The sequence below is a fragment of the Cottoperca gobio genome, chromosome 2, assembly GCF_900634415.1.
Source record: "Cottoperca gobio chromosome 2, fCotGob3.1, whole genome shotgun sequence".
In the NCBI taxonomy this organism is placed as follows: Eukaryota; Metazoa; Chordata; class Actinopteri; order Perciformes; family Bovichtidae; genus Cottoperca; species Cottoperca gobio.
In genome coordinates this window covers 5850573-5864540 of record NC_041356.1, presented here as the reverse complement: position 1 = coordinate 5864540, position 13968 = coordinate 5850573, and the positions used below count along the sequence as shown (strand labels likewise).

The 13968-nt window shown below is 38.4% G+C and overlaps 2 protein-coding genes across 3 annotated transcripts; both read right to left on the bottom strand.

The window, feature by feature from the left end:
* Window positions 1–1077: 1077 nt before the first annotated feature.
* Window positions 1078–8541, bottom strand: LOC115020622 (uncharacterized). The gene is made up of 12 exons (XM_029450624.1): window positions 8104–8541; window positions 7768–7863; window positions 6589–6744; window positions 6379–6504; window positions 4576–4736; window positions 4223–4316; window positions 4038–4145; window positions 3414–3434; window positions 3072–3092; window positions 2954–2977; window positions 2804–2857; window positions 1078–2695 (listed from the first exon to the last, which is right to left on the bottom strand). Exons 2-12 carry the CDS (start codon window positions 7841–7843, stop codon window positions 2676–2678), a joined length of 861 nt encoding a protein of 286 aa, XP_029306484.1. The 5' UTR covers window positions 7844–7863; window positions 8104–8541; the 3' UTR covers window positions 1078–2675.
* A 256-nt stretch (window positions 8542–8797) lies between these two features.
* Window positions 8798–13743, bottom strand: cyp4f3 (cytochrome P450, family 4, subfamily F, polypeptide 3). Of its 2 annotated transcripts, XM_029450623.1 has the most exons (13): window positions 13475–13743; window positions 12592–12736; window positions 12437–12490; window positions 12221–12348; window positions 11973–12094; window positions 11742–11888; window positions 10960–11080; window positions 10809–10875; window positions 10179–10308; window positions 9884–10017; window positions 9281–9345; window positions 9113–9195; window positions 8798–9031 (listed from the first exon to the last, which is right to left on the bottom strand). In XM_029450623.1, exons 1-13 carry the CDS (start codon window positions 13676–13678, stop codon window positions 8812–8814), a joined length of 1620 nt encoding a protein of 539 aa, XP_029306483.1. In that variant the 5' UTR covers window positions 13679–13743; the 3' UTR covers window positions 8798–8811. The 2 variants fall into 2 exon arrangements, with proteins under 2 accessions (XP_029306483.1, XP_029306482.1); XM_029450622.1 differs by having other exon boundaries at window positions 11973–12348.
* Window positions 13744–13968: the final 225 nt, after the last annotated feature.

Sequence of the window (13968 nt, the reverse complement as noted above, 5' to 3'; positions counted from 1 at the left end):
ACACTGACTTTAATCGAAACATTTTAATTCACAAATAAAATAACGTTTAGTGGATAAAAGTCTCCTTCATCATTTTTTCAACAACAGTCCTGAGACGGGACCGTGGGGGTGTTGTGTGTGTTCTGCAGCTTTCATCTCGTTTGATGTTTTATGAGTTAAATGTTTAGTTTCCCAGTTCTGTCTACACGCTTATACAGGTAAATAGTGTCTACATGTTAATACTGTTGCACTCGATTTAACTGAGTTGTTTGGTCAGCTGCAGCATAAAGACAAGATTCCTCTGATTATTATTTGTTTTTCTGCGTTTCTTAGCAGGAGGTCAGTTTTCAGTTTGTTTCTACAGCTGAACGGTGACGTGATGAACCCTCTGCTATAAATCTAGTCTGACAACATACCTTCTAGAAAAATGTTCAAAGTGGAGCTTTTGTTTTGTTGCTAAGTCTGCAGTGAATTGATTGGCTGCATGTTATTATATTTTAACTTGCTAGTTCTGAATATAAATAAGGAAGAAATACCGTTTAAAATGCTCTGTTACAAGTAAAAGTCCTACTTTAAAAATGTTAATTAAAAGTACAAAAGTAGCACCAAAATATATTTAAAGTAAAAGAACTTGAACAGAACATTTCAGAATAATATGAATTATATATATATTATTTATGCATTAATCAGTTAAATGTTGCAGCTGTGAAAGTTAATTTGAATTGCTGGGCATCAGAATGTATTAGATTTATAATTTGTATTAATTAAATCAGCAAAATAACTAGTAATGAAAACTGACATGTAGTGGAGTATAAAGTAGTACTTGTACCTGAGTAAATGTACTTAGTTACTGAAATATAAAATAATCTGCAGCTATAAGGTCATTTATGTGTTTTAATAATCAAACACAATGAAGTTTAAAATGATTTTATATACAAAGAGTGTCAAGTCCTTTTAAAACAAAACAAATAAAATGAGTTAGTAATGTTAGTAATGAGTTTATGAACTCTTGTCAGTGACAGTGAAATGTCGACTTGCTGCCCTCAAGTGGTTCAATTCTGAACTGTTACTTTATTTTGGAGTAGGAAGAAATAGACATGAAATTCTGTTGCTTTTATTAAATACAGCTCATACAAAAGCACTTAATTTATATACCTGCATTCTTTACATTCACAAACACTTAAATACTAAGCTAACGGATTGAATAACTCAGAGCTTTTTGTGGAAACGGAGTATAGAGAACTTTTTACAATTTAAAAAAACTTCATCCCTAAGAAGCTTTGCATGTTAAACAATTTTCACAAATCATTTAACCTGAAAGTCTTCAGTTAGTATGTTACAAGAACAAACTATTTGTTCCGCTGTATTGCAACATATTTTAAACTACAAGGAAAAAAACTAAGAAAGAAAGTGCAAAAACAATCATCCCTTTTAGAGCACACGTCCACACACAGAAAGCAAACATCTATACTCTGCCCTTCAAAATAAAAGCCCAATACACAATAAAATACAAACAAACAACGATGGAGTAAATGAGATCTATGAAGTTATAATACACAAAGAAAACCCCAAAATAAAAATAGCTGATTGACTTTCAAGCTTGAAATCTCACAATATTTAGTTCACAACTCGCATAGTAGCTGTTGCAGTAAAGAACGGGACAATGCCTTGCTTTGTTGGCAGAGCTGGCGGCTGAAAACACACAATGGCGTCTCTTTTCCCTCTAATCAGTCCACTTCCGCCCCACACAGTCCAAGCTCTTCTCTAACACCGAGACACGGATCCACACCAGTCCTGCTTGGTTTAATGAGTCTGAGGTGTCAGGTATGCTGCAAGACAGGAAGGAGCACTTTCCTGCTATTGTCTGAGCTCAGTGCCTCAGTGGAAAGTCTCAAAGCGTTTATTACATTCTATTTATTTATTTCTGCACTGCATGTGTAGTCTATTGGTCTATCTTTATTTCATGCTAAATAAATGTACCGTAATACTTCCCTTCTTAGCCTTCTAAAAGTAACCTTTCCTTGTTAAAATGTCGAAAAATAAGTTTTCCCCTTTGTGGTTGTCATACATTTACTCTGTATCCACTTTAAACCACATTTTTACGGCACACTCTTTAGATCTTGGTAGTTTTTAACTATATATTTTAACCGGATGAAAGGATTTTGTCTGGATCTGAAGTTCTCAGAGAAACAAGCTGAGCTCAAACGTTTTGCGGCAGCTGAATTGCATTGGAGAAACACTGATGTTTCACATGAAAATACTTAATTTAGTGTTTGTACCGGTTTTAAATCAGCCGGTCTGTTTGTTTTGGAGAGGAGGAGACCTCAGCGGATGATTTCGGCTCCCGGTAAAAACCTCCCAAACATTATGTTGACTCGGCTCACAGTCCCTCCATCCTGTGTCCGCCGAACTGCGTCGGACAACTGTTTTAAACAAGCAGCAGAACTCCAGTCTTTAAAACGTCTTTATACTCACTTTGTCAGTTTTGTGTCTAAACTATACCTTTGAAATGATCCTAAAGATAACTTCACTCACTTATTCCTGCATCATTACTTCTAGATTTGAGGCACTTGAGCCGACGCTACTAATAAGGGATTTTAAATAATATGTGTACTGTAAACACAGGAACACTGAAACATTTCCTCTTCACTGTGGATGCTACACCTGACAGGTTCTGACGTGCCGTTGTTTGGCCCCTATGCCATCGGTGTTTCCTCTGCCAAAGGACGAAAGGAAAGAAGAGTCATACACATATATTGTTATAGATATATGACTTTAAATGATTATTTAGAGACAAGCAGGTGATTCTGTTTCAGTATCTTACCATCAGTCAGTCCCTTCTCTTGAGCACTGGTGCCATTAGATTCAGTAGCTATTTCTGTGTTAATGATATAGACGAATGGATGTCAACTTCTTCATCATAATAACAAGTAAAATAATTAAATACAGAAAACTGACAGTGGCTGAAACTTACGTGGTCTGTCGTTCTTCCAGAAGTCTGTAGTGGTGGAGAACAGGGCAGCAACATTAACAGGAGAAGTCATTGTATCTTTAAAGTGTTTAATATGTATGAAGTCATTTAAGTTACTGACCTGCTTCCCACGGCATGGCTGCTACAGAGAGAGAATCACAGCAGATAATGTTAAAGTCAGCATTTATCACTGTTTGCATCATATACACAATAAACAAGCCCAGAAATCTCCTTGTTTAGCATCACTGTCACTAAATAATGTAAAATCAAGCAAACTTTTAACCCTGAATAAAATGGTGTCTGCTTGACTTGATTTCTCTCAAACTGCCTACATTTCCCAGAATGCCTTTCAGACACTAATTAGCATACACTTAAAGAATTCACAAATGTTCCCTGCTCTTTGTTAAAATTCGGTAAAATGTATTTTGCGATAAACTTTTTATTGCTTTGAAAGATTCCTTACTTTTTTGGAAGAACCACATTCCTAGAGGAAATCAAACAGAATGATTAAAACTTCTCTCCTCATTAAAAATAATAATACAAAAATACAGAAATACAGACAAATCGTACCAAAAAAACCTCCTTGATTTGCTAATATTGATCAAATTAAAATTAAATAGATTTTTTCAGACGATACTGATAACCGATAATTACCTGCTTCTCATCACTGACACCGATAAGATAACCAATAATTAAAAATGTTTGTATTTTAACAAGAAGTTCATAACCTGTAGATTACGAGGGTAACATTTAGTGAGCAAAGATTTAATATTCCATAGATCTGATCGAACCAAATATAACTGATCACAAAAAAAAACCAGTTCTGACTCATCAAATGTTAATTTACGTAATTGTCTCGTAAAGTACTTGTATTGCAAACTGGACTCTTCCTCTGAAACTGAAAAGCGTTCGACATGTTCGTCTCTCTATGCTGCACTTCTTCTTCTCTGTATTTATTGGCGGATCCCAAACCGACTTTAAAGGTGCACACGGCTGTATCACTGTATCAGTGTGTGGATGCTGCTCTTATTCTTATTATCGACCATCGATCATTTATATCGTGCGTCCCTAAATAAAGACTTCTCACCTGTTTTACATCTGTGAAGGGAAACCAGCAGCACCACCGCCACCAGCAGACAGAGGAAGACTGTGACTCCGGTGGAAATGTTCATTGTTTTTCCGACAGGTACCGCTCCTGTAAATGACAACAGCAGCAATAGGTGGGCTTTACAGCGGCTCACACAGCAGAGTGTTGTCAGTGCAATAACTCACTGGTGTTGAACGGGTTGGGGAGGGGCTGGCTGCTCTCCTGACTCACTGGATTCTCCAACTCACAGCTGAACTCGCTTATATTCAAACTGACGTCCTAGAAGTAGAGTGAAATAGTTACGCAAATACAAACATTTTGCGGTATAGACGGTCATTCATTCCTTAACAGGCAATATACCACCAATCCAGTTTCTACACATATCAGCTCAAAGTTAGAAATAAGTAACAACAACACGGATTCAACACAAAATGTTCCCACGCCGGAGCTGTTGCCGATAATTAGTAAAAATGTTTCAGCTCACATCGTACGATAAGTCAACTCCAATGTGTTTGAGAAATGCTAGTTGAGAAACTACCTTTGTAATGTGAAGCTCCTTAGATGAAAAGGTCACCTTATCACCTAACTTCCACCTGCGGGTGACCAGTTCGGGGTCCATGGTGTCCCCGCCGCAGGTCAGAGTACAACTGGTCTTCTCATCGTTACAGGATTCAACAACGGTGGGTTTAGGAACGGGAACTGTTGTTATTGAAGACAAAGATATTAGAAACAGGCCTTTAGAGTCATGATAACCCCGTTGCCTTTTCAGTTTCTTAAACTACAATCGCACGGTAAGTCTTTAATTTACACACATTTACTGACATTATCCCTAATATCCATTTATATTTAATATTATATACTTATTAATAATATATACATTGTGGTAGAGAATAAATGTACAATACAGTGGAGTAAAAAAACTAAAAATATAGAAAATAAGAAACTTGATAATAAATAAAGCAGTTAAAGTTTAAAGCAAATTAATTAACTAAAACAAGAACAACTGAAAGTGAAATAGGATGAAATTATATTTGTTATTTCTCTACGGATAAAAGCGAAGTAACCTTTAGATCAGGGGTACCAACGCGGTCACCATGAAGCTCCGTCTAAAATGTGTATTTAATTGTTTTGCTGGGTTAAAAAAATCAATAACACTTGAATTATTCTTTATTTTAAAATGACAATATTGAATATAGAATTTAAAAAACAAAAATGTTTTCTGTATGTATGAACTCTGACCCTGTAAGCTAAATCTCCATTTCCCTTCTCGCTGGGACAAGCTAGCGGGAGCAGCTACGGTGGGGCGCGAGCTGCATTTTTTACGCTAAACATGCAGAAAAGCGAAAGAAAACGAACTATTTTCACAATGATTGGGAGGAATAATTATTTTTTACAACACTGAAAGAAAAGTGTGTATGTCTCATTTGCGGGGCGACGGCAAAGCGGCACATTGTGGAGTCACTTCGGTACGTGTCACAAAGCTACCATGCTAACTACATGCTAACTACATGCTAACTAACTACCACCTGCAGCACTGCGGGCAGAACAAGCCGAGAGTTAAAGCAGCTTTGGACAGCAGCAGTCTGTTTTCACCAGGCCGGTGAACAAGTCACAGAAAGCAACGGAAGCTTAATTTAGAGCTGCACATTTTATAATAAAGAATAAGAAAGCCTTTTCGGACAGAGAGGTGTTGAAAGGTGCAATGATGTTATTGCAAACACTGTTCTAAGACGAGAAGAAAGGTTCCGATGTGATCTCCACTCTCTGATGTTACAAAGTTAGTGGTTTGTACAAACAGGATATGATTTGAAGATGTGACAGTTAATGATTTCCTTAATTTGTTTTACATAAGTAATACTTTGTACTAAAATATAACTGGTGTGATTTTGAACAAAATGCTACAAATGTTCTCATTCATACAAAACTGTCAATAAAGATATTTACAAAAATATCAGATGTGATAACTCTATATATCTGTGTTTCCTACCATGGTAAATCATTGTGAGGAATAATTAACATTAACATGTGATCTTCACATATATTAATATTTATTATGATATTAATATTATCATTAAAGGAGAACCGTGCAACTATGTTATTCAGGAAGTTTGTATCAAACAAGTAGCCCTTCGTATTATTCAGCACCTTGAAGTAGCTATCAGTATCAAAAAGGTTGGTGACCCCTGCTTTAGATTATTGCAATGAGAAAACATCCTGAGCATGCTCGATAAGGGCCCACATTAATATTATCACAGAGAACAAACAGGGAAATCTGAATGACATTCAGGGAAACGCCCAACATTCCCACTGGAAACTTGGTTAAACTGTGTGATGCACTTACAGATGACTTTGAGAATTGTTGGACTCCTGATCTCGTTGTTGATCTCTGGAGTGTACAGCCCACTGTCCTCTGGAGTCAGTCCTGTGATTGTCATCGCTCCAGTAGAAGTGTTCAGGTGACCACGTTCTTTAAAAATACGCCCGACACAGATAGGGGTTAGAACTCGCACCGCTGAAGCACATATTTGATCCCACAGACACCACGGTGTACCTTTGAAGTGACGTTTACTATCAATTTCCGCTCCTTCCCACTCCATGGCGATGTTACCTCCATCTTTCCACAGGATGTTGATGATGGGGCCAGTCACAGAGGCGGTGCCTGGTTTTAGGACTACAGCATCACCCACCTTCTTGTAGAGTGTAATCCCTGCAAAGGATAAGAAGATGATTTTATATACATTGTGTAATTGGGCTGTTTATTCACTGGACCCTGGTTAAATTCTAGGTAATAAAATAGTGGTTGAGTTTACCAAGAGAAGAGAAAAAAGAAGGAATAGAGACACATTGGAAAGTTCAAAAAAAGAATTAGTTCACAGAATATTGAAAACATTTGTGTATTTTACATATATATGGGATTTGCTGCTTTTCTCTGTTTCATATCATCTTTTTGGACTGATAAAGAAAGTAACTAGGATTGACATTTTTCACTATTTGCTTTTTATTTTCTTTGGATTTTATTATAAATGACAAAAATAAAAAATAAAAACAGTATTATAGTACGAGGACAAAGCTATCGCACAGACAAAACAAACCAATAGAAGTAGGGATTACAGTGTTCATTGATTTTATGAAAGCGTTTCTATTTAACCCGTAGTGTCCCGGGGCCCATGCGCGCACATGTTTTACTCCAAAACATAAATATACCTTCTTTTTCCCTTTTTGATGGGACTCTTTATATTGGACTCGCAACATTCACCCAGGGTGTCAAGATTGACCCCCAGAGGGAACATTATGAGTCCAAACATGGCAATATCTTTTGTTTTTTCAAAGAGAGAATGGCATGATGCTGTGAGTCCAGGAATTACCTTATTGTGTCCCATAGGCTGAGTCATTTGAACTCCTCTAACTATTATATTCACAACTATTGTTCCACTCTATTTCCCAGCCAGCTATTATATAGTATTTTCTCCTCTAGTCTATTCCTAAAGGTTCTGTGTTGCTCTACTTTATCTATTTTACACATCATATTCTGTTGTCCGCCCTCGTGCACTATGTATTGTACACAGTTAATATTAGCTGGCTGTCCTGTAAATCCAGCTTCACTGGGTGCGGTCATGGATATGGGAGGCTACAACACTGCGAGTCTGCGACACAACATATAACCCACAATCATACTTATAAACGTATAAAACAAGCAAGTTTACAATGAAACCAGACGTAATAACCTCACCGGAGTCCGCGGACACACCAGCCGGCAGAACACACAGCAAAACGGCCACAATCATGGATGTCACAGGCAGCCGCATTTTACTCTTCGTCAGTTAAACTGTCAAAAAAAACGAGAGGAAATCCAGGTTGCTTCCGTTCTGAACCGTGATACACATGTCAAATAACGTTATGCAAAGGCTAGAAACATCACAGGTGAAGTAAGGTTAAGCGTGGAGAATGGTTTGGAGAGTCTGAAACTGAAAGTACAATCCACCTCAACAGGCTCACACTGTCTCCGCCTCCACCCGGACAATATACATTTACATTTACTTATTTATTTAAATTGTTTCATACTCACTATAGATGTGTGAGCAACCAGCACGCTCACTGATGCACTTTAGTTACTTCTGTAAAAGCGGATACAAACGAATAATTCTTCACACACATACATACACAATAAAACATCAGCCTTATACCGCCACCTAGTGTCCAGAGGTTGTTACTGCTGAGACTGAGATTTAGGGACTCGTGAATAAAAAACATCCAAAATACACATTTATGGTACTGCAATTACTCTATTTGTGTCTATAGATTTATCCTAAATTCACCAAAAGTTAGCATTTGGTTATATTAAACATAACATTTCAGAAAACTTGTAATTATTGTCTAATCAACTGGATTTATGGTGATATCTAAGCTATTGTTTAGTTTTTTTTACCCGATGTAGTGTTTTGCAAAATGTATGGGATTTTACAATACACATATTTACAGAAGGATCAATCATGCAGTGATTTGTTACTCTGCCACAGGCCCCTAGTTTGAACATGTTATTTATTTTCTTAATTTTAGATAAAAGAAGAGCCTGTTTAAGGATGAGGATACATTTTTTAATACTTTATTTAGGATTTATTTCAAACAAACTAAATGCATTACACTGTTGAATTTTTTTTTAAAAGAGTTAAAGACAAGCAAAGTAATAGTAATAAATGGCCTTAAAGAGCTGTGTCAGCATTCACACTAATTGCATTTAAAAACAAGACAGTAAACATAAATCAAGCGACAAGATTTATTCCTCCTGCAACTCCTCCAGGCTGTGCAAGGTCAGAGGCTCCAGCTGCACCCACAAACCTCCCTCGGCACGCAGGACGAGTTGGGGGAGACGCCGAACTCCCCCGGAACTGGTCCCGAGTTCAGGGTTCACTCCCGGGGTCAGGCGAAACCTGAGCAGGGTCAACGCTACGACGACTCGAAGCTGCGCCAGGGCGAATTTCTGACCAATACAGTTCCTGTGAACACACACAGACTCTCATCTTTAGCAGCTCACTGTGTCAGATCTTATTTACCTTGCAGCAATGAGGGTGCAGTACCTGGGGCCCGAGGAGAAGGGAATGAAGGCATGAGAAGCCCGTCCCTCTGTGTTTGCAGGGTCAAAGCGCAGAGGTTGAAACTCCTGAAAGAGAGTAAATCACACAGGTTCACCAAGACAAAGTTGAGCCTAAAGTGAAAAGAAAGGTTTTTTCTTCTTCATTTCTTACGTGTGGGTCTGTCCAAACAGCAGGGTTGTGATGTGTCCCATAAATACTGACCAAAGAGATGACACCTTGGAAAGAATAACAGGAAAAAAATCAATATTTTGATTCACTATCTAAAGTCTGAGCATCTAGCCAGTCAGGCGTTTCACTTCCTTGTTGAGGTTAATATGGGAATCCCTGAAAAGATTCTTTTACAACTGAAGTTACTGTATGTGCATTGGAGGATTATGAGACAAAGGGCCCCTGGGCACACAAGGAAACCTACACAGGAGCAAGAAACACATACTACAGGGTTGTTTAGCTTCTTTTTGTTGTTGTTTTGTCTCCCTTTGTGGTTATTCTGTCGTTGTTGAGTCTCTTTATAGTCGTTTTATGTTTCTTTGTTGTCATTTAGAATCTTTCTGTAGTTGTTTTGTGTCTCTTTGTAGTCATTTTGCATCTCATCCTGGGTGGTGACATTTTGTAGATAGGCCTGTGCCTGGTAGGCCGCTTCGGTAATCCGTACATCTGTATGTGGTTTAAGATTGAAAGAAGAAGCAAGAAGCTGCTTTTTGAACTTAAACATCTATTTAAAAAGCTTCCAAAAAAGCTAATCGTCTCCCTCACCCTTTGGTACCGTCCGCTCCCCTGGCAGGGTCATGTCCTTGGTGTACTTCCTTGTCACAGCCTGCACAGGAGCGTGCAGCCTGAGAGACTCTCTGATGCACATGGTGGTGAAGGGAAGGTTGGACAGATCCTCCCTTAAAATAAAGATAATCACATTTCAATATCACTTATTTCTGCCTTCTGACTTTCAACTGCACTTAATACTTCAGGGTTTCAGACTGAGTCTTCCACCTTTTACTAAGTATTTTTTTACTGAGAACATTACAAATGATGCAGGCTGTGTGTGTTTTCTGACCACTCTAATTCATGTCCGTCTCGTCCTTGCATCAGATCCCTCGCTTCCTCCCTGCACTGCTCCTGAAAGGGCTCGTGTCGTGCTAAATTATACAACGTCCAGCAAATCGCACTGCCCGTCGTGTCGTGACCTGTGGAGAAGAAATAGGACAGTTTGATCGAAATTTAAAACGTCTCAAATAAAATCTTATGGGATGTGAAACTGTGAGTATCTTTGTGAACATTTAAAAGAACAAACTGCAGCTTTAAAAGCGAGTATAACTTTTAAGGGAAGAAATCCCACACACTGTGTAAATACTCTGATTACACTCTTGAGTAAAAGTATATTCAGATAAATGTACTTAAATTTGAAAAAAGTAAAAGTACTCAAAGCAGAGAAGTAGACCATGTGACAATAATTTTCTTTCAATCGACTAATCACTTAATTGATAAACTGTCATTTTTATCAGAGCATCATCTCAACTCTTCATATGTTTTGTATAATAATAATAATCTTAATTTAAGTAACTAGTAACTAAAGGTGTCAAATAATTGTAGTGACAAAAAGTACATAATTTGCCTCTGAAATTAAGTATGAGGAGGTACAAGTACCTGGATATTGTACAGTCCTGCAGTAAATGTACCTTCTCACCTGCGAACATGAAGGTGTTGGCCTCAGCATGGATCTCCTCGTCTGTGAGGCCTCGTCCCTCCTCGTCCTGCAGTTACACAGAATAACATCGCAGTCTTTGACCTGACGATTCAAATGGTCCCTTTTTGTCTATTTTCTTCTTCTCTCCTACCTTTGACAGCAGTATGATGTCCACAAAATCTTTCTTTCTCTGTGGTGCTTTGGTGAAATCTGTTTCTGTCTTCTGGTGGCTGATCAGGGCTCGGCGCTTCTGAACCACCTTCCTGGTGAACCTGCAAACAAGTTGGATTAGAATAGACAACAAGACGTTTGAGAAATTCTTATTATAAAACTTGATACAGAATATTGAAAATTGTGTTTTCTGAGATACGTAACATGTACAGTTACTATTTTATACATTATGATAAGATACTATTACGGAAGCCCTAAATGGCCATGGTTCAAACATTTTATTTCCTCCCTTTTCCCTTGTGAACAAGTTACATTTATTAGCTTTCTCAAGATCACTTGGTATTTATTCATTCATTTAGTCATCGTCTCAAAATAACACATGTACGTTTAATTTATCAAACATTGTTTTCTCAGATTAATTATGTATATATAAATATTATCTAAAAAAAAAAAGGTTTTGTTATCACAAGATCTCGAGATAATGATCCCGTTATCTCGGGAAAACGACATTTGACGACGTAAAGAACTTGTGATCGCGAGAAAACAAATAAAATCAGCTTGAACATAAATTGTGGCCGTTGCAGTAAAATAAGAAAAGAGTGATGAAGTAAATATGCAAAGGTACAATAGAATACAACCCAATCTATAATCCTAGAACTGACATATTACAGCAACAGTTTGGTTTCACGATGTTTCCTCAGACTTGATGGTTCCTAAATGTGACATGAAGGTCAGAAGGTCACACCTCTGCATGTGCTGTACCTCTGCACAATGCTTAAGGCCTTTCTGAATCGTTTTCCCTGCTGTGTTCTCCAGTAAATACAGTCCCAGTGGTGCAAAATCTTCTGCCGACGATCTATTATCAGCTCACTTAGCTCCACTATGGCTGACACGTACTCGCTGGTGGACCTGGGGAGAGAAAAAGTAAGGAATTAAAAAGAGACAATGGAAGAAGAATATATTTGTGATAAACGGTCAAATGTGCGTCTTCACCTCTGACAGTTGCTGTTGTAGCTAAAGGCACATTTCAGTAAACTGTCCAGCGTCATCAGAGTGACGTGGTCAAACATCTCTATGTTTGTCGTGCCTTTTGCTGCAAGGTCGCACCACTTGTCCTGAAAGACAGAACAAATCCAACACCCACATGCAGTTACTCTTACAGATAGTAAAGGCTGTGTGCAACATAAGATCAACATATTAACATCTCTCTGCTCGCACATGCACAGTGCTCGGTGTCTTACGTGCATGGTGTTAGTTGCGCTGTTAAACTTTGCAATGTAGTTCTTCAGAATATCAAAATGGAAAGCTGGAGTCAGCAGCCGTCTCCTGTGAGACCACTCCTCCCCATTGAGCAGCAGCAGGCTCTGTCCTGGGACGTAATCAGAAGGATTTGAAATTTCTCAACTGTCATCTTCTTAAGTGTTATGAATCAGAGCGACATGAGCTGTTTGACTCACCAAGCCATGGACGCAGATGGCCATAGATGAGCTCATCTTTCACTGTGATGCTGGCTGGATGGAGGGAAGGAGCGAAGAACAAAAAGCATCAAATGTAGTTTTAATCGTTCAAATATCAACTGGTGTGAAAAAGGTTTATAGTAACTATACACTACCAGGTGCCATGAGCAGAGGTTTGACGTAGTCAGGGTGGAAGAGTCTGACCAGGTGATAGAAAGGGCCGATGAACCAGCTGCAAGAGTGCGTGTACATCCGCACCAAGTCATCCACCTGCAGGAGACCTTCTTCTGTGCTCTGCATCTGAAGCGCAAAGAAATATTAGTTCAAACAAAACATTTCAATATACAGTATACTTGATCTTTTAAAATGAAAAGGTTACTAAAGTGAATTTAAGCATTTCAAAGGGAAATATATCAAAAAGAGGATATTTTGTAATCCTAATATTTTGCAACACTGACATCCTGTATTACACTGAGAAATCTACATTTCCTTATGTTTCAACATTTGACAAGAATTACAACAATGACACAACCTTTAAAAGGTCACATATTGTAAAAAGGTCTAGGTGGAGCAATACTTTGAAAGTATCAAAACGCTCAATCCATGACAAAATGCCCGTATTCAAGAACTGCGCCTTTAAACGAGGTGAAAAGGTTGTGATGTCACAACAATATATATATATATATGTAGGTAGAAGGTGCGGCTACAGTGCTATTATATTTTATAGTTGCCTGGTTGCAATGACGGTGCCAAGAGCGCAGATACAGAAGACCCGAAAACACTGACCAATCAGAGCAGCCTTTTTTGAAAGGGGGGCTCAAAGAGACAGGCGCTAAAACGGAGCGCTTCAGAGGGGGACAGACAGTATGGGAAAAATGTAATGTTTTTCCAAACATTAAAGCATGTGAACATGTTCTAGCAGAAACCAAAAATACAAGTATAAATCTAAAAATGAGCACAATATCCTTTAAAGGTAACAAATAAAGCTATAAATGCATGTTAGTGTGTGTTTTACCAGGTGTGCAGTAAATATCCTACCTGGCCCAGGTGGCCCAAAAGCCAGGAAGTTGCATGTGGCTTGCTGAAGCAGGACAGTCTGTATGTGTACCAGGCGTGTCGCCCCAACAGCCTCACCGTCCAAACTGCAGCGACAGCTCCGAGTCCTGTGCCGGCCACAGACAGGAGCTGACAGAGGCCCGTCCAGCTTAGGACGTGAGAGAGGACAACCCAAAGGAGAGACATCCTGGCACAGAAAGACAAGTTAAAGAGTATCCAGAGGTTGTCTGACACTCGCCCTGCTCTGACAGAGACTGTGTTCACAATAAGAAGTTACTGATGTTGAAATATGCAGCAACCAAACTGTTCCACCCAATTATTTCAACAGAAACAAGTACTGAAACCAACACTTCCTTTGTCTCATTTCCCATATTGACCTGACACCTGTATTATGTTGATGGAGACTCAGCAGAGACGATACAATCAGAACCATTAATAACTATTATTTATTTTTTGGTATATTTATTGTCGTATGT